General features: G+C 39.6%; 1 protein-coding gene across 3 annotated transcripts in view; it reads left to right on the plus strand.

Moving 5' to 3' along the window:
- ATRX (ATRX, chromatin remodeler) overlaps positions 1–20,551 on the plus strand; it is a 77,186-nt gene that overhangs the window by 34,161 nt on the left and 22,474 nt on the right. For all 3 annotated transcript variants that reach the window (XM_017815970.1, XM_017815973.1, XM_017815979.1), the window contains 12 exons: positions 3,005–3,135; positions 3,654–3,866; positions 5,487–5,580; positions 6,059–6,167; positions 6,783–6,962; positions 7,356–7,497; positions 7,888–7,997; positions 12,327–12,473; positions 12,669–12,846; positions 17,558–17,695; positions 17,926–18,101; positions 19,987–20,104. In XM_017815970.1, the coding sequence (XP_017671459.1) occupies positions 3,005–3,135; positions 3,654–3,866; positions 5,487–5,580; positions 6,059–6,167; positions 6,783–6,962; positions 7,356–7,497; positions 7,888–7,997; positions 12,327–12,473; positions 12,669–12,846; positions 17,558–17,695; positions 17,926–18,101; positions 19,987–20,104 (1,736 nt within the window). The remainder of the gene's footprint in view (positions 1–3,004; positions 3,136–3,653; positions 3,867–5,486; positions 5,581–6,058; positions 6,168–6,782; positions 6,963–7,355; positions 7,498–7,887; positions 7,998–12,326; positions 12,474–12,668; positions 12,847–17,557; positions 17,696–17,925; positions 18,102–19,986; positions 20,105–20,551) is intronic.

The raw sequence follows: 20,551 nt of genomic DNA on the forward strand, positions 1-20,551 counted from the left end.
ATTCATTCCTTAGAAATGTATTTTGTTGGTGGTGGTCTTACACGCCAACAAAGGGGAAATATATTTAAATCCCAATTTATACAAAACTGGGCATATATCCTATCATTTTATTCTTGAGTTGTTTTTATGCGTCTTGGTTGAGATTGCAGCCCCGTTCTGTGAGGCACTGTATAAATACCTTGGGGAAGTGCCCTTCATCCAAACCTCTCAGTTTAGGTAACATGGAGTGGGGCAACACCACGTGCTCGAGGTCACAGAGATAATAAACAAAATGCAGGGATTTTTTAAGTGTATTTTGGTTTTTACTACCTGAAGTCCTGTGCTGGAGGTCATATGGCTCTGTGCCTCTTAATAAATTTATTGATAGTGTTCAGCTGTTACATCTGGTTGGCCAAGAATCTTTTATGTCCTTAACCCAAGTAAATATTATGGTCCCTTCTGATTTGTGTGGGTTTCTCTGGAAGAGTGCGAGCAAGAGAGTTTCACACTACCATAGCTTGTTTTTCTTGCTGCTGTTAATGCAAATATTAAAATATTAAACTAGCATATGAAGTTCCTTAGCTTAGAAACCTGATTGCTTTAAATGGGTTTTATCTTAAAAAAGAAATAAGATGTATTATCCTGGTCAGCATACATTGTAATTTAATTTAAAACCAGTTTCAAGAGTCCAGTACTCAGGGTATTCCAGTTCATATGGGCCATTTGTTACATCAGTCATTTGTCAGATACATTTACAAGGCTTAATCTCGCTGGGTCTGATATTGCTTGCACTTATAATTCCTGTCAGATACGTAGTTAATTAAAAACAGGCATCTTTTAGATTTGAACATCTTAATAATAGCCTATGTTTTTAGCCCGACAGTAAATGCATTGAAGAGAATGTAGCTTTTCTCACTAACAAAGTGTCATCTCAATTTGATTCCAAGTGGTTGAGTCTTTATCCTAGATAAAAAAATAGGACTAATTTTCTATGGCAAAAATAACTTCTTAATCAATATTATTGTATATAATTAGAAACTGATAAGTTTACCCAATCTGGTTGGTGGTTATGATGATTAATGGGAAAATCACAACATCTGTTCGTGGATAGTAGATTTTATGCATGGTATTTTTAGGTGTTAGATACATTTGCTTTGGGTTTTCTTTTTCCCCTTTAAAAACCACTTCATGAAAGAACAGATAAAAGTGTGTGTCTTGTTTTCTTAAGACCTAAAGTCAGCCTTTTAAAGGTGATTTGTGTAGAGGTAAGTATTGCCAACCACATACAAGTTGTGTTAACTTTGCTAATTCACGTGAGACCAGTCAGAGGCAGTGTTACTAGGCAGGACTTTCAGGATTCAATTTTAATTTTTTTCAGTTCTTTTTAGTGTTTCTCTTTTTTTTTTCCCTTTTCCAAAACTTTGGTGATATTCTAAGCCATTTCGTTGTGAAGGAAAAGTTCTGACCATTAAGAGATGGAAGAAATATAGGCTGAATTTGTTATATAAGGAGCTGTTTATTTCTGTTGCTGTTACATATGATGTGGTGGGTTTTAAAAAAAGAAACAGCCCAAACTAACCAAGCTCTAAGTCCCTTTTCCAAATCCTCTGGAAGGACCTAATGCAAAAAGCATTTGGAAGAGGATGTTACTTATCTATGGACTTCCGTAAGTTTTTGTGGAGTTCACACTGTGATCTGCTGATATATATGGAATTAAAGCTCACCAAGGGTTCTGCATGGTGAAGTTTTAATCAGCTTTTTCTTCACAAGCCATCTCTCAAAAGAGGAGGAGGGTGTGTTTTGGATGCTGGTGGATTGTCTGGCTCACTGAACAATCTTAAGTGTTTATTAAACTATTTTGCTTCCATCTTTTAATAATTACTGAATATACGTTAGTGTGAGAGTCTTTTTGGAACCACTCAAACCCCAGAAAATACAGCTTGGAGTGTCAGGAAAGATACCTTGGGAAAATTCTCTTTGAAAGGTTCTTTTGCTTTAGGGAAACGTTACATGCTGGAAAATGAAATACTGATTGTTAAAAACTATTTTATTGTGCTCTGTAAAAGTAACAACTTAATTTCTGTTGTATAAGAAGCTTCACTCGAGATCCCCATTCCTTTGCCGTTTCCAAGTAAAGCTCAGTTTGTGGTTCAGTTCCATGGGTTTTGAACTGATGTTTTGACTGGTATAAAATCTTTCCTGTTCTGAACTGTCTACCTATGGCATACATTAATTCTGCCAAAAGGCAAGACAGACGAGGTTTGACCTAGAAAAAAAAGTATTTCATTTAAAAGTGATGACCCTAGAATGAAACCTATAGTATTTCTGATGTTTACATAGGAAGACCTGGTTTTGTTCTTTTAGGATTATTTTTTCCCCTAGAAGTACAAATTCTCAGATAACTCCACTATTTCCCTGTGTTTTTGACATATCATTTTATATTCTGCCTTAGATTCAGACAAGATTATGTTGCAAGAGCAATGTAAAGAAAGAATTTTTCCATAGTCACTTGTTCATTAGCTGGAAACTTTCTTGTGCTGCAGTGAAACAATGGGAAGCTGAGTGGACAGTTTGTGGAGCAGGAAATCATAATTTTTCTGTGAAATTCAGGTCCTGTGATGTTGGTGAAACTTTTGGGGGGATGTGTATGTGTATACACAAAAGGGTTTTTGCTACAGTTGCTGTAAGGCAAGTGCTTGCAGTTAGTTATCCAAATAGACTGAATAAAATGAAATCTCTATGTTCATACATTTTATATTTCTCTCCAGTCTTCCTGTAAAGCAGGAAACCTCTCTTAAGAAGCATTATACGAATCTGCTTTCTAAAAGCAAGTCAACACGTTACATTTAACATGAGATTTTTGCTGATATATCCTGTCTTGCCACAATGACTTTTCATCATGTCTTTTTTTTTTGTTCAGCTTTCAGCCCTTTTTTTGAAGTTCTGAATGGTGTAGGGTTACACTTGTCATTCATAGATTTATTTGAACAATGGAATAAATAGTGTTTTCTGTTTTACTTCAAAGAATTGCCAAGAAAATGCTTTTAGAAGAAATCAAAGCCAATCTTTCCTCTGATGAGGATTCATCTTCAGATGAAGAGCCGGAGGAAGGAAAAAAGAAACCTGCAAAGCAGCCTGAGAACACGGGAGATGATGGTAAGCACCCAAAAGCACCTGGGAAAAAGTGGTGCTATGGCGCCTGTCATGATTTCAGAGGTCACTTGGGAAAATTATAATTGCTTAAGTTTCTTCAGTTTTCAGCAAAAAAATGTCATTGGTGTTGATGGGTAGTTGCCAAAGAGAGGCCAGTGTATGTGGTCATGAGGATTATCATCTCTTTCAGTCTTTCATACGTTTATTTTGTTGCTACTAGTCTGTCTCTTGTAATCAATTTAGAAATCTGAGGGCTTTGTGAGGAGTAATCTATTCAGAACAATAAGTTCTGCAAGTGCACAGGAGAGATTTGGCTAACAGAGTCATTGAAACAGGCATTTTAAACATTCAGGCAGCATAAAATACTTAACATTTGGGGAAACTGGTATGTTGTTGCTTGTAATGCCCTGGAAAACCACAAAATTTAGCCTAAGTTAATTCAGATTTCAATTCTTGCCAAATTTAAGTCAGGAAAAAAAGCTGACCGGTGTGTATGTGGTACTGACTCTTATATCTGACAGGAGAGAATGAAAAGGAAGAAAATAAGTCTGTAAAGGAAGAAAGTAATTCTGAATCGGATTCAGAGGAAGAAGAATCATCCAAGAAGCCCAGATACAGACACAGGCTGCTGAGGCACAAGCTCACCATGAGTGATGGGGAATCTGGTGAAGACAAAAAGGTGGTGAAACGAAAAGACAAAAAAGAAGGGGGGAAGCGTAGAAATAGAAGGAAAGGTACATAATCCAGACCTTTTTTGTCATAAAAAGTATTTGCTTCTATAAAATAAGTCCAAGGCTTTTCAGAACGGAGATCTCAAACTGTGATTTTAAAATCTGTGTAAACTTCCTTGTGTATGAAATCTAGGATTCTCATATTTTTGATTAATAAATTGTTTTATTTGAAATGTTGAATACAAGTGCAGCTCTTTCCCCTTCCTCTGACCTCTGAATTGGATTAATCTTGTGGAGTCTTAGGATACTCATCTGAAAGAGCAGAGGCAAGCCCAGATGTCCAAACTGGGAAAATCAGTCCTGTCATTTCTGTACTTCCTCTCTTCCCCTTGGACTGTTGGTAGGCCCTGGAGCACGAGGAACCTCTCCATGCTGGAATTGCAGTGTTGCAGGCTGTAGCTGAGCACCAGATGGCACTGTGAGATGAGCCTTGCCTGGGGCTTTGGTTTGCATTTCTGCAGGCAGGAACAGAGTCTGTCAGGTGTTGACAGTGTCCCATGGCCAGGAAAAGTGCCCTGGACCTTCCTGTCCTCGGTGTTGCACTAATGCCAGCCAGCTTTTGTGGGCTTCCACAGAATAACAGTTGTGATTTGTTTAGCATTTTCCTTCATGAAAACTGTCACTTTTATCTGATCGTATAGGTCTGCTTTTCCTCCCCTATGGAATTACTGACAACATTTCTTTCAGGAGAAGTAACTGTAAATTACAGTGGCAATGTGCAAATAAGATGCAACCAGGCTGATTCTCAGGGTACTTTAGTGTCAGCCTTTTAAGTTCACTACCTTTAAGTAGAACAATACACTGTATTTCACCTTGTCCTTTTATCCCTATGTTATTAATGTTACATTTCCCCAAGTATGTAAACCCCAGGTTTTAAGCCTTGTTAAAGTTTAACCGAGTTAAACTTTCCACTGTTCAAGGTCAAACTGAAATTAAAGGTGCTAAATGGCATTCTAGTGTCTTAATTACCTTTTTCAATGCCAGTGATAGCTCCTAAAACTAGTTATGAGAGTATTGCCTAATAGTGCTAGTTTAGGTGTATTTTTAATTGCCCTTTGAGTGAGTTTTGAAAGAAACATCAGGCCACAAATGCAGCAATGCCCTTGCATATGTTGTTAGTAAATAAGGGTTGTTTTCATGAAGTATGATTATAAAAGGACCTCTAAAACATTTGAAACGAGTTGTTTTCATGAAGTATGATTATGAAATGACATCTAAAACATTTGAAACAAAAGCTTCTGTTTAACTAAGAATCATCTTCTATTTTCTACAGTTCTACTCTTCCCACTGAGATCTCTCCTCCTCACCCACAGTCTTTACCTTCTGATATAATACTTTGTCATTTGTCTTGTAAACTGTATGTAGATATATTCATGCATAAAGACCTCAAGTCTTGTTGGCATAATACACCATCTCCCAGGATTCAGCTAGTGCTTCAGTATTCAGCTTTTCTGCTCCGTACCCCTTACATTCCCCTTACTTCTTATTGCTGTGCTTAGTGGGTCTGATATTGTCTGAAATGAACCTTGACAGTGCTTGTTGGTCTTGAACGATTTGTTGAACCATTAGAAGTTGCTGACTTTGCAGTGGTGCTCCACCTGAAATCGTGTTTTATTTTTCAAGTGAGCAGCGACGATTCCAATGACTCCGAGTTCCACGAGTCTGCAGTGAGCGAAGAAGTCAGTGAGTCTGAAGATGACCAACGGCCGAGGACAAGGTATAAATAAAACTCTGCTTATCCTGAGTTTGGGTTTTGGTTTTTAAGACTGCAGTTTAGGCAGGGACGTGGTAAAAGTTAAAGACCTTGGATTGGTTCTTGAAACCCTTGATGAGACTTGTTTGTCATTCGGTATCTGCTAATTAATTTCGTTGCAAACGTGGGAATTGCGAATTGGTACTGCAGGAGGGAGTGCACAACAACTTGATGAGCCAGTATAAAAAAAAAGGTTAAGAAAAATGAACATTTTTATGCCAAATACATCACTGTCAACTATAAGGGATGGTGGATTGCAGTAAAAAACTAATGCTTAACAATTCTGAGATTCCGTGGGGTTTTCTGGGATAGACCATTGCTGTGTGTCCAGTGAGTCGAGGGGGAGGGAGGAGGGAATTTGAAACTGCACAAAAGGAGTGCATATTCTGCTAGTTAGGAACAATTATTATTGTTAGTCAGTAATACTGCCATTTTTTAATAGATCTGCCAAGAAAGCTGAGGCGGAAGAAAACCAGCGCAGTTACAAACAGAAGAAGAAACGAAGGCGAATAAGGGTTCAAGAGGACTCGTCAAGTGAGAATGACAATAAGGTACCACGTGGTGTTTGGAAGTAATAAATGGGAAGTAATAAATGTCTCTCTTGTCCACTCCTCAGGGACTTGGGTATCTCAAACAGCTTTGCACAAAGTACAGTAAAAAATTACAACTCTTCAGTCTTAATTCAGGCTAAAATTTGTAAAATGGGACCATTAACTTTTCCTGTCTAGATCTTGAGAAGAATCCATGATGTTTAAATAAATGGATTTTTTAATCTGAATGTAAACGAGACAAATAGTAGATTAGGGGTTTAGTACTACTAGGGTTTCTTTTCCTGTGTGGAGCAGGTAAGAGCTGGTCCGATCTAGCACCACTATAATAGAAAAATAGTTCTTTATTAATTATTATTAGCTACTAGTAAATGATAACAGTGCCTTCAGTACTGCCTTGGCACAGCTGGGCTTATCTTTAGTATCTCAGAGTACATTTCAGTTAAGGTGGCACTTCTTTTGTCATGCTGACTAACTTTTAAAAAAGGTATCTTTTTTCTTATTAGCTAAACTTCATCTGTGTTTATAAGAATTTTTTGGGGCTTGTCTAAGAATGAAGTTTTGATGGTCTGTGCTGTAATTTTCTTGCTAGTATACACTTTATTTAATTTCTAACAGAGTAATTCTGAGAATGAGGACAACGATGATTCAAAATCTCCTGGAAAAGGCAGGAAGAAAATAAGGAAAATTATTAAAGACGATAAGCTTAGAACAGAAACCCAGAATGCACTTAAAGAAGAAGAAGAAAGAAGAAAACGTATAGCAGAGAGAGAACGGGAGAGAGACAAATTGAGAGAGGTATGGTCTGTTTTCTTTGTGAAATGCTGGGAGGTGGAACTGATGATGTCTAAGACAGGTATTTCTACCTGAATTTAATCTGATAAGTCGTTTGAAAACTACTTACATGCAGCCTTGTAAGCCACAAGTTTTATTTCCAGTTTCCTTTGGGTTAACATTGGCAAGTTTTATTTGACTACTGTGAGCTTTAGGAAGCTGTTTTCATTCCCTACTGGTTCACTTTTCACAGGGAAAAGCACTCTGCAGGAGTGAGTTGTGGTGCATAGTAAAGAACTGAAGATTTCTCTTTACTAAATCAATTATGACTCCCAGTTTGTTAAATCTAGTGTCTCTCGAGTGCTTGGTATTAATCATGTGAGAACTATTCCTGTGATGCCCTGTTTCTGTTTATAGGTGATAGAGATAGAAGATGCTTCACCTCTGAAATGTCCCATTACAACTAAGCTGGTTTTAGATGAAGATGAAGAAACCAAAGAACCATTAGTGCAGGTTCACAGGAGTATAGTTACCAGACTGAAACCACACCAAGTAGATGGTAAGGAATGAGAGATTAAAAAAAAAGAATTTTTTTTTTCTCTCCAAGGGCACAGCACCTTATGCATCCTGGATTAAATCACGAGAAAAACTCCTTGACAGGCAGATACCAGAATGTTCCCTCTTTTCTCCCTGTCCCCAGTCATCTGCAGTCCTTACAGTAATATTTTCTTACCCAATTGCTACATCTCCAGTAAAACTGTGAATATTAACAAGTTCAAGACAAAGATCACCCCACTTAACAACTCACTGGACAGAAAGGAATCAATAATTATCCTAACAACTGCTTTTCTAAGCGTTACCATGACCTTTAAATGAGCACACCTGTTTCTTGTAGGCTGAACTTCGGTAAAATGAATGTTTAGTAAGAACTTTCAATAATTTTCTTCAGGTGTTCAGTTCATGTGGGATTGCTGTTGTGAATCTGTAAAAAAAACAAAGACATCTCCTGGTTCTGGATGCATTCTTGCTCACTGTATGGGCCTGGGGAAAACGTTACAGGTAAGGAACAAAAGTCATCTCGTTTTATGGTCGGTGGCTTCCTCTCAAAAGCTGATGCAGCAAAAGCCAATTTTGATGGCTTTCCTGTTTCACTCAAGGAGAGTTGCTAGAGGAAATGTTTTGTGCAGAGATCTTGAGAAAGAAGCTGTGTTTGTAGCATACAGCTATGAAGGTTCTGATACACATTTAATGCTTTCTCTGCTTTAAAAATATATAAAATTAAATTGGGTAATCACTGATGTTCATTTGAAAAGGTCCAAGTGCTGTGTAGCTCCCCTGCAACTCAGAACAAGAAAATACAGTGATAGGAGACAGACTTCAGGAACCTGTTCATAAGACAGTTTAATGATCTTAAGCAGGTTGTGTTTAAATTTTAGTGTCTTCCTCGTTCATGTGTTTCTCCCTGAACTGGTTGTTTTCTTGAGTGCTTTTTAAATTTATTTGCTGTGCTGATAAAGTACAAGTTTATCGGGTTTGGGGCTTTTTTAAATGCCAGACTTTTAGTGCCTAAAGTCCAATGCTTTGTGCTTTTGCTGCAGTTTAGACACTTCTGGGCTGAGGGACAGAGTCATTTGTTCCCATCAGTTCATAGGTACGTGCAGATTTTTGGAGCAGTTAGGAAACTTGGATGCCTTGGCAGTTCACTATAGGACATAATCTCAACCCCTTTTTCACTTCTTTTTTTCCAGTTCTTTGCTCCCTGACATCTTCAGGTTCAAGCTTTCATTGTCCCTTCAGGGCATGTTCTGTCTCCTTTACACTGCTGAAGACTGCTTTGTAAAAATCTTGAAAACAGAATATTGTAGCATTTCTTAAGATCTCTGTATTTCTGGGTCTCATCCAGGTGGTTCTTCCGCCGCGTTAAAAGTTGCACGGTGAACAATTTGACATTTCTATTAGTCCTTAATAGCAGAAGCTTAATCCTTGCCTTAAAATGTTTCTGCTGAAGCTCATCAGACAATGCTCACAGCTCTTGCTCTTGGGCCTCTTGCAATCATTGCAGGCCTCTGGAGAAGCTTATGCCTTTGACCTTCAAAAGAGGTGAAAGATCAAACCCAGTTTTCTTTTCCCTGCATCTCCATATTGATGCTCTTTTCCGGGTAGTCAGGAGTGTTGAATTCCCTTTGTGTTTGCTTCTTTCCAAGCATCAGTCAGCCTTCATGAGCTCTGGGTTTGCTTTTAGCCAGGTGTAGCACCACCACTCATCCTGTGAGCAAAGAGCTGGGGTGAGCTGCCTGTCTGGCTCTGCTGCCTGGTCTCTTCCCAAGGATCCCTTTAGCAGAAGTCATTTGTCAGAAGAACCTTTCCCTCTGATTCTGGGAAAGAGAAAGGGAATTTTTCAAGAACTCTGAAGAAGAAAGGTAGGTGACAGCCTTGTCTGTGCTTGAAAAGACAGTCAGAAAAGCAGGGTCACTGTGATCTCCCTGTCATTGGCCTTCACTGATGCTATTTCCTCATTTCTGGAGGAGGGAGATATTCCCACATTTTTATCAGGACAACTGGCCAGGAAAATGATCTACTGTGAATTTTTTGATCTCTAGCTTGAGCTGAATCATTAGAAATGCAATTGCAGCTTCTGCAGACATTGGATTGACAAGAACCGGTTTCAGCTCAGGATCCATCCGGGCCCCCCTGTGCTGGGAGTGGTTCTTAGCTCTAAAGTCCCTTTTCAGGAGATCCTCCTGGTGCTCTGGGGAGTTTGACCAGCAAATCTAGATCACGTTAGCAGCCAGCACTTGTGCAACACTTCATTCTGAATTCTTTCTTCACATCCTCCAAGTGTGGATGCACTTTGCCCATTCCCTGGAGTACAGTCTCTTGAGCTTGGCAATGGTGGTTCTCAGAGAGGTTATTTTTTTCCTACAATGAGTTAGACCTTTTCACCATCCTCTTCCACCTTGGTCAGTTGTGGTGAGAGCTTCCCTGCTGGATTGGGAAGCCCTGTCACCTGACCCAAAGGCCCAGCATCTGTTCATTCCTAGGCAGCTCAGTGTATCAATGCCCTGGAATTCCAAGCTCCATGGAGTTTGGCTCAGCATTTTCGTGCCTTAGACGGATTCATAGTCTGCAAGTGACTGGAGCCAGCTCTGCGACTTTGGCAGTCACTTGGCAAACAAAATGCTGTGAGATCCTGTGACAAGCAGTCAGTCTGACACCTGAGTGTTCGGAATGAGGCATCTCTGTAGTTTTTACTCTCTCACTAGTAGTGCTCACTGTGCCTTCCTGGTTGGTGTTTGTCAAAGTCAGCACACCTGGATGCTGCTAAAGAGCAGACCTGGCTTGGCTTGATGCCTTTCACTGTTATTATTTTTAGAGCCTTGCAGTGTGTTCCAGGAGAAAGTCTTCAGAGTGAATCCAGCAGGAGGTGGCTGTTATTCCTTGCTGGCCTTGGCTGTGCTCAGGTGGCTTCCTGATCCTTGAGTTTGCCCTCTAAACCAGGAGCTTCAAACAGCAAAGTTACATGAGAAATAGCCAATCCTGCTCTCTGACCTAATTCAGACAGGGTTTTTTTAGGACTTTCTGGTCCCAAGAATGTTTCTGTACCAGCAGATTGTAGGATATAGTCAAGGAATGCCTCGACTGGCAAAAAAACATTTTCAGATTCTGTGGATCCCTTGGATTCTTCTGCAAAGAACTGGCTCAAGGGAAGCCTGGGTTTTGTGGTTTTCTGAATCTGTTTTTTCTGGTGGGCCTGGGGGGTTTGAGTGCCACAGAGCTGTAGATGATCAGAGGGACTGAGGTCATTTGCTGTATGTGCAGTTTAGGTAGCCTAAGCTGCAGTCTTGGTTGGTGGTGCACAGCATGTGGACAGCAGGTTTTTGAGAACTCCAGCTGCAGTATGTACAGCTTTGGTTTGTTTAGGGAAGCTGGGGAGACAGACACAGTATTTTGACAGTCTGCAATTCTATAGAACACTTTTGAAGATCATCTTTGAAGAGTATATTTTTACATGCTTGTTTCTAACTTAGATGTTGTGGTTCTACAGGAGTAAATTGCACTTTTTACTGGAGATCTGTAATGCTTTGCAGGACTGTTGCCTCGGGGACTTTGTATACTTAGTTTTATGCACTATATGGTTTAATGAAATGTTTCGCAGCAGAAAGTATTTTTCTATGTGACCCATATGTGTTAATGACTAGTATTGTGGCTGTAACTTCTTGATAATCAAAGAAAACCATAGTTACAAACGCATATCAACAAAAAACATTTTTAAGGCTGGTGCTTACAGCTTAGGTAGCTGGTTTTTTCCCCTCTGTATTCATCTGCCAGTCATTCTGCTGTGCTCTATGATGGCATTCATTGTTTAGCTCTTTAAAAGAGCTGAATCAGCCATCAGTTCCAGCAGACTTTGCAAACTGCAGAGCAGGATGTCAGGAGTGATCAGCGAAATCAGGCAACTGGGGCCTTGCTGGCCAGGACGCAGGACTTGGGGGCTGAGTCTTCGTGGGTACTTGTTGCATCTGAGCACGAGATGCTTTAGTCTTACCACAAAACAACCAGTGACTCCTTTTGTCTTGCAGCAGCTAAAAGCAATTTGTTGCCCTGTGTTCCAAGCATAGTCATGCAGTTAGAAATTCCTTTGAACAGTGTATTAAATCAGAGTTGCCAGATACCAAGATTTTATCCAGAAAGAACTGTGAGAAGTGTAGATTAGAGTGCAGTCACCATTAAAAGTCAGGTGGGAGAGCTGGAGATCACTGACTCTTCTGCTTCTGAGTGCTCTAGTCCTGCCTTCATTTCCTGCTGCACAAAACAGACCCAGCACTGAGTGACCCAGAAGATTTCAGGTATTTCTCAGGCCTCAGGGAGGTGTTGTCATCTGCAACACAGAGCCAGGCTGGCTACAGGGTGAATCCTTGGAAAACAGTTCCATAACCTGCTTCAGAGATCCTCTGAGAGAATTTGCCAATACGTTGAAAAAATGTGAAAAACTGTTTTAAGACTGAAATTTACTTTCAAGAAACATGAATGTGAATTTATTTGATGTTTTGGGCGAGTTTTGGGAGAAAGCTTAAAAATGACCTAATAGAAATTTCGAATTTATGAAGATGATTGGGTTCCCTACTTATGAAATCCTTCAGCAATTCAAAACTGCCTGTAGCTCAGTATGTGAAGGATGTGTGCAGCCATGTAACACAGAGTAAGAAGTGTATGAAGTCAAAATACACCTGTATTAAATTTTAAGCAGCAAGTTGAAAACAGAAAAGGCATGTTTAAACAAGTCTGTTGTTGGTAATTAATTACATAATTGAATAGATACTTGTATCTTTCTGTCCCGGTGTTGAATCCCCAGTGGCTTATTTAGTGTTCTGTTTTTAACTCTTGCAGGTAGTAAGTTTTCTCCACACAGTCTTGCTGTGTGACAAGCTGGATTTTCGGACAGCTCTGGTTGTGTGTCCACTGAACACTGCCTTGAACTGGCTGAACGAGTTTGAAAAATGGCAAGAAGGTTTAGAAGATGAGGAAAGACTAGAGGTACAAGACTTAAAAACACTTTCTTAAAAATGAAATAATTGAATGGTTTACACATAGTCGGGCAGCTCCACCACTCAAAATATAGGCTAAGGAATGTGAAAAATCTACTTGCATTAATAAGTCTTAAATAGTAGAAGTTACACCGGCATTGCAGTATTGTGAGAGGAATTCCAGCATGTTTTTCCCCTTTGGAAGGTCTGTGAGCTGGCAACCGTGAAGCGCCCTCAGGAGAGGAGCTACATGCTGCAGCACTGGCAGGACGAGGGGGGCGTGATGATCATAGGCTACGAGATGTACCGAAATCTGGCACAAGGCAGGAATGTGAAGAGTAGGAAACTTAAAGAAATATTCAATAAAGCATTAGTTGATCCAGGTAAGTGAAAATGAACACGTTCTGTATACATTGCACTTCCCGGTTTATGCACGGGAGCAAAGTAAATAAATAATAACATCAGTAAGATTGATCACATTTTCTTTGTTGCCTTTTCTGAGTTACGGAAGTTCTTGTCCAGAAACTTCCCCATCTGCTTTTATAAATAACAGAAGTCTTTGTAACAGTCTTTTCTATTAGATCAAATGCAAGAATGACCCCAGGAATATATCCTGGAAACTTTTCCCGTTAAGTTTTTTTTCTACCATTTCTTTCTTGGCAAGGTGATTTAAAGTAACCTTATGTCCGGAACCTAAGGTTATTTTCACCTGCTAATTTGTTACAACCACAAGCTGTTCTGTCCTTGATAGAAATCTCTCACTAAGGGGGTAACTACACAGGAAAATAGTTGAATTTGTGCCTTAGCTTAGAAGAGTGAAAAAAACAAATGTTAATTAAGTGCTAATTAAGTGAATTCAAATAAAGCACTTAATTATTTTTTTAGTCTTGAGAAGCAGATGTCTGGTTTGAGCTGAGCTGAACTGAGCAAACTTACATAAACATGTATGGAAGCACTTGAAAGTATTCCAAGTTAATATTAACTGATCTATCAGGTGGTCACAAAAAAGAACTAAAAATTTTAGGACTAGCAAGTTTCACCAAAATAGCAAAATTTCCCTTCAGATTCTGAACTGGCACCTGATACTGACTTAGTTATGCAGCATGCAGTGTATCTTAAAAACTGTTTCTGAAAGGCACCTTTGCTGTAACTTCGGGATTTCTCTGCCTTTCTCTTTAAATGGAGAATGCAGATAGGTAGGTGGGGTAAATGGAGGTGGATTTTCTTGGATTTTAATTGTCTGACTGGACTTTATGTTGACACTGTGTGATTGATTTTCTTTTTTTTTTTTTCCCCTTTCTCTTTCTTGTTGATAACTGTACTTGGTGAGCTTGATTTTGTGAAGTTCCAGTTAATAGTAGGACTGTGAATTTTGTTCTGACTGACAAAGAGTTTATTCTAATGGAGAAAATAACTTTGTGATTATTGGCATTGGCCAAGTGGAATTGGCATCTCCAGTGCTGCAGAAAGCCTATTTGAGCAGCTAAAACATTAATTAATTTTCTGCCAGCTTGACTCACAAAATCATATAATTGCTGTGGAGTCAGGGAAGCTCTAGTACAGCAGCTGGTGAACTATTTTTGTGGTCATGATGATTCCACACACATTATTTAAGCAGTGAAGGAAATGCCCTTCTTGCCAGTGGGTCTTTTGACTCCTAAAGTTGTAGTTACTAAATACAAACAAACCAAAAACCCAGCAGGAAACCAAAACAGAAAAAAAAGTGTAGGGGAACCCCATGCTGTCAGTGTTATTCTGTGTCTGATTTGCTCAGTATATTGCATTTCTTGAGAATATTGTCAGGAAAGTCAAAGCCAGAGAAGAAAAGTGTGAATTGCTGTCTCAAAGTAGTGGTGACAGGAAAATAACTTGGTACTCAGGGGGTCGTGTTCTGGTGCAGCGAGGAAATAAAATGTGATTGATTTTCGTGGATTTTTTTCCTCGTGGAAAGTGTGAACATGGAACCTCCTGTTTTATTCTCTTCTTGGACTCGTGGGTTGGTGGGATGGAATTGGACCATAGGGAAAATCAACCTTGAAATAACTCTGTAACTAATTTCATAGAACCATAGAATCTTTAAGGTTGGAAAAGACCTCCAAGGTAAAGTCCAGCCTTCAACCAAATGCCCTCTAAACCATATCGGGAAGTCTGCTTTTTTTTTTTGAACAGTCCAGGGATGGGGACTCCACCAGCTCCCTGGGCAGCCCCTTCCAGTGCCTGACCACCTTTTCTGTGAAGAAATTTCTCATAATATTCAACCTGAACCTCCCCTGGCGCAGCTCGAGGGTATTTCTTGTTACTTCGTGTTGTTTCAGATCTTCCTCTATTTTAACTAATTGCGAAAAACCAGAAGTGTCCATCTGTTGTTATCCATTAGTTTGTGGAGCCATTTGGATTGGCTAAATTCATGAGAATGTTCACTGCAAGATACTTATTTATTTCTTAGCATGGACAGTACAGCAGGCTGGCAGGACAAGGGTTAGAAGTGATGTGCTGGCTGACTGCTGTGACTGGAAAGAGGAAAACCTTTGCCCCTGGGAGCATTTTCCATTTAAAAAGCTGCAAATTGGTATTTGAGTGCTGATTTAATGATATGTGTCTGTTCAAGTGAACACTGCTGGGGTATGACATACTGTATAGTAGAAGCTTGTGTTGCAGTGTAGAGGTTTAGCCAAAGTTTATGGGTGGAGAACTGATTTCGTTAATTAACTAGCTCTGCTATGTTAAATAATGGCAGGATTATAAACACATGCAGAGCAACAAATGGTTTTCCATGATGCTTTGTGCCACTGTGGAGGTGCTGTTGGTTTGTGGATCACTGCTGTGCTTTGCTCGCAGCACTGCAGAAACTTCCTATTTTTTTCAAAGTGTTGCTACTAATAAAAATTCCTTTACTGTTTGACTTGGAAGCTGCTCTTCAATTGGCAGTTGTATGAAGTTCTTGTAGACTTCAGAGGAACAAGAGAACTGTGTGTATGTATCTCTGTATATCCATCTTTTATGTGTTTCAATAGTTAACACCTGCAAATACAACAAGGATAAGAAGATGAAGATAGATTTTTGAGGAAAGATTGCAAGAGTAAGGCTTTTCAGCCTAGAAAAAAGACAACTAAATGACAAATTTTCCGTCATGTAAGAGCTGGTTAATGAAAGGAGTTTTACCAGTTGGTTTTGACATCAGTTGGAGAAAGGAAGGGGCAGAATTTATTCGGATTTGCAACAGAGATGATTTAAATTGGGTGTTATTGCACAGTGTTTTAGCAAGAGAGAGGTCATGGTGTTTGCCACTTCTGTCAGGGAGGATTTGTCTGTCCCTTTCTCATAACTCTTATCTCAGATGGAGAAAATAGACTAACTAATCCCTTGAGGTCCCTCTAAGTTTTACATTCCTTTATGATATTTTGAGGAATGTTCTGTCTGTAGTGACTTGTATTTGTGGTTTTTAAGAACAAGGGAAAAAACCCACAAATTTATGAAAATCCTTGCTGCTGACTTGGAGCCAAGATGTTAGTTCAAAGTATCAGTGCCTGCCAAACAAAGCACAAATAATTGTACTAAGATAGGGGGTTTTTTTTGTATTTTTGCTGTCATTCACTTATCTGAAGATGTTAATGGATCACAGTCTTTAATGAAACGAGGACAGGTGAGAGGATCTGTCAGTATTAGAGATGGTTGGCTGAAATGGAAGGAGGACTTTGTATGTAGCCACTCAGTGCTTTTCATGCTGTCAAAACTGGGAAGGTACAAAAGTTGTGAAATAATATTGGGAAATGTTTCTGTGGCAGGTGTGAAAATTCAGAAATAAGTAGGCTTGGACAAGCCTAAGTGTGTTTGGAATTCACATGTGGATTTTCAGAATTGTCTTCTAGACTCAGCTCAAGAATCTTTTCTTTTTTTTCTCCTTGGAAATAAATATTTTCTTGATTCCTTTTCTGTTAATGTGTAAGGTTCAAACCACTTTCTGACCCTTAAAATGGTACAATTGAGGTGACTGGCACTGGCATGAGATCATGTGAGGGGTCAGAGGTGTAATTCTCTGTTGTTGATCACTGCCCTAGAATTAATTTTCTTCTTTACAAGGCAGTTTAAATTTCGTCTGAAGAAAACTGTTCATATAGAAGATTGGATTGTCCTTGCTGATGAGCACCCCTTTGCCACCTCAAATATCAGCCTTTTTAGAGCTAAATACTGAACCCAGCTTATGGCTTTTCTCCAGGGTGCATCAGCTTGCCTTCACTGACTGCAGGGTTGGTACTGTTGGAATTGAGGTCGGGTTTAGAGCTCGTAAAACATTCCCCCTGAGTTATTAGAGGCATCCTCGAATATCTTTTACTACTCCTTTCAAGAAAGGAACTTCCAGAAATTGCCCCAAATCTGAAAACAATTAGGGTGTGTAAGTCTGTTGTGCCAAATTTGGTGTTATTTATCTTAAACCCCAAACTATAACATTTAATTTTAATAGAGTGGCTTTGCATATTGTGGAAATGTGTTGTGGTGTGGTTTTGACATTCTTGGGTTTATCTTCTGGAGGAAAGCTGAGGACCTTTCTGAGGTGACTTTCAGCTACAAGGTGACAATTCACTTGTCTGTCATTTCAAATCAGATTTGGTTGTGTTTTATCTTATCAAGGCTTCTGATTGCACTGTGTATCCCTACTGATACTGACTTGTTGCCTTAATGAAAAATTGCAGGTGACCTGAATTTTGGTGGGTTTTGGGGTTGCCTGAGTGTCAGTAGATGGCAGCCTAAAACTGGAGGGAAGGAATAGTTTTCCAGAGTTTTGACAGGGTTGATGGAGGTGTAGCCATGCACTCACAGCTGCAGGGATGGACCATTTTAGTAGGAATATATTACAAAGCTGTAATTAATCCTTCCCATGAAGACTTCACGAGCAACAGCCTGTTGTTTACCAGAATGGTGCTAAAAAACCCCACCAGAAAACACACACGCGCGCGCACACACACACACACACACACACACAAGTTTTTAAAAAAAAGTTAATAACATCAGTAGAACAAATTTTGGGTTCTTTAGTCTGTCGGTTTCTTTGTGGTTATAAAGGATGGGAGAGATCTAATATTGTTTCTTTTCTAGGTCCTGACTTTGTGGTTTGTGATGAAGGACACATTCTGAAGAACGAAGCATCTGCTGTCTCCAAGGCAATGAATTCTATTCGGTCTAGGAGAAGAATAATTCTTACAGGAACACCACTGCAAAATAATCTTATAGAATGTGAGTAGTTGTCTGGTTTAAGAAACGTTTATTTCCTTGATTATACTTCAGTCTGTCAGCAAGATAAAGATAGATTTAGTTTGATTAAGAGGAAAGAATTTGATACAATGAAGCTGCCTGTGAGTTCTCGGTATCTATATTTGGAAATGACACATTTATTTTCTGTTTGAATTAATCCCAGTACTGTGCTTTCCATTTTGAACAATTCAAGTGTGATCTTTTTGTCCTAGATCACTGCATGGTTAACTTTATTAAGGAGAATTTACTTGGTTCAATTAAGGAGTTCCGGAATCGGTTCATAAACCCGATCCAGAACGGGCAGTGCGCAGACTCCACTCTGGCAGACGTCAGAGTGATGAAGAAACGTGCACACATCCTCTATGAGATGTTGGCTGGATGTGTTCAGGTAAGAACAGTTTGGCTCCAGCTACACATTTCATTTAACTGCAGGGAAGGACAGGAGTGATTTCATCTCGTCCTGATAAAAGCACCCAAAGGCCTGTAAACTTGTTATCTGAGAGCTCCATTAACTCTTTTGACTTTGTTATATTTTCACTGAGTCTTAGATCTCTGCACTATTTATTGTGAGTAGAAAAAATTACACTGACACTTGGATAAAAACTAAGAAATTTGTGTATCCTAAGCAGGACATATACAGGTGTTGAAGAATACAGCTGTTTCCTGCTAGGGGTCTACAAAATTTTATGATAGAGTGGGGCATTAGTTGCTTTGAAATATTCTTATTTAATTTGATATGCATTTTTAAAGAATACATATTTAAAAACTCAGCTGCCTTAAAATCTGCACAGAAAGTTGGTGATCCATAGTTTATCACTTGGTTATGAATTCCTGTTTTTTCTGGTCTAAGAGAATCAGTACAATGGGGAAGAGGAGAGAAAGAAAATTATTCAGGTCCAAAAGAGTGAAGAATTTGTTATCTTAAGGACCTTAGATTAAAAAAAAAAATAAGCAAAACTGCCTAGACTTCCAGAATAAAGGCTGGATTCTTCACCCTTCAGTTAAAACCTGCACCTTGTGGGCTATCAGCAGGGTGTTCCTGCTCTTCTGCTTTCCAACACCAGGCCCCAGCAGCCCAGTCGAAGGTGTGACACCCTGTAGGCACAAAGTGCTTCCTCCTGTCTGGGCAGTTGTTGGTAGTGGATTTAATAATCCGTGTGAACACGAGCCGGGTGAAATGATCGTGGTGGGACAGTGCCTCAAGCAGAGAAATAAGGAGCTTTATGGCAGTGTAAAAGACTTCCTATCATAAAATCTTGGAAATAGGAATAGTACCGAGAGCATAATGTGCATAATTCTATACAGCAGTACAGGAACACAAACTGAAAGACAGAATGGGAAGAGCAGCATAAATACCAAGTAAATTTTATGTGTGTTCGGGTGCTGGGCACCCTGTGTTTGTGCAGCACTGGGTGGAGCCCCCAGGAGCAGATCCTGTCCATGGAGAGCAGCTTTCCCTTTTGCTCATTGAGCTACTGTATCACTGCCTTACAAGAAAACAACTCTGTTGCCAAAGGATGTTCTCAGGAGCCATGAGGTGTCACCATCAGCCGGACCAAGTGGGAACTGCCCGCAGGCTCCTGTTGCTGAGGGTGTCCTGCAGGATAACCAGGGGTTTGTGCAGCACAGCACAGGCAGATCAACTCTGATCAGGGTCACTTCACTCCTGAATGTACAACAATCTCTGGTCAGGATCAATCACCATTTGGCTGAAGTGGGGGTAGAGAGACAGACTCTGTAACAGTCAAAAAATTAAAATAGAAGTAAAATCTGCATCGCCCCAGGCAAGTATTCAGAAAACGTGTTATCCTGAGTGGGAGTTCCTCCATGATACAAACATTGATATTAGCTGCTTGATTTACCCATGCTTTCAGAAAAAAGGTTTTAGTATTCTCACTTAAATATTTAGTATTTCACACTTGCCTGACATGCTTTCGCAGAAAAGGTTTAGTATTATAAAAAAACCCACAAAAGTAGTTCCCAGAGCAGCTACTGGAGTTGCAGTCAACTCTGCAAGGACTTGGAACTGGACATGGGGTTAACAAGTCACAGACTTTTGCCTGTGTAACCACACTGACTAGGTAAGATGGGTTCCTGCTGACAGGGCCTGTAATTGGGTTGTATTTCATGGGTTATTTTTCCCCCCTTTGTGGTTGGAAAGCATCTGAATCGTTGTAATTTATCCATTTGGCGTTGAAGATGCCAAAAGCTCTTAAGCTCTCGGGAGTCATTTTCATGTTTATGTGACTAAAGCACTGTTTGTAAAATTGCAGAGGAAAGATTACACAGCATTAACAAAATTCCTCCCTCCGAAATATGAGTATGTTCTGGAGGTTCGGATGACTCCTATTCAGTGCAAACTGTACCAGTACTACTTGGATCATCTGACAGGTATGTGCCTACAGTTCTCTCTGGTCACAAGACTGATGGTCATTTAATAAGGTGCATTTTGCTGTAGTTGGTAGGTTGGGGTTTTTAGATGTGTTGTTGGCTCTGCGGATGTATTTTTCTGCTTTCCATAAGATTTACTTTAGCTCTTGACACTTGAACTGTAGCAAAACATCTGGGCTTTTTGAGAAAGAATAATAATATTTGTATCTCTTAACAGCAGTCCACCTTCAGGTTTTGGTTCATAGATATTTCTTTCTTTTCTAAGTATAAAATGTAATTGATTTTATGTCTTCCAAGAGTAAGAAGAAGGTATAGACTGTAAGAATGGAGGCAGAGAATACTGAATTGAGCTGTCCTGGTGTAAGCACAGCCAAGCCCTGCAGTTCCCTTCTGCCTTTATGCCAGTTGAAGCTGTTATTTGTCAAATATTGGCTCTTTTGTGGAACT

Source organism: Lepidothrix coronata, unplaced genomic scaffold, assembly GCF_001604755.1.
Source record: "Lepidothrix coronata isolate B3197 unplaced genomic scaffold, Lepidothrix_coronata-1.0 Scaffold2, whole genome shotgun sequence".
NCBI lineage: Eukaryota > Metazoa > Chordata > Aves > Passeriformes > Pipridae > Lepidothrix > Lepidothrix coronata.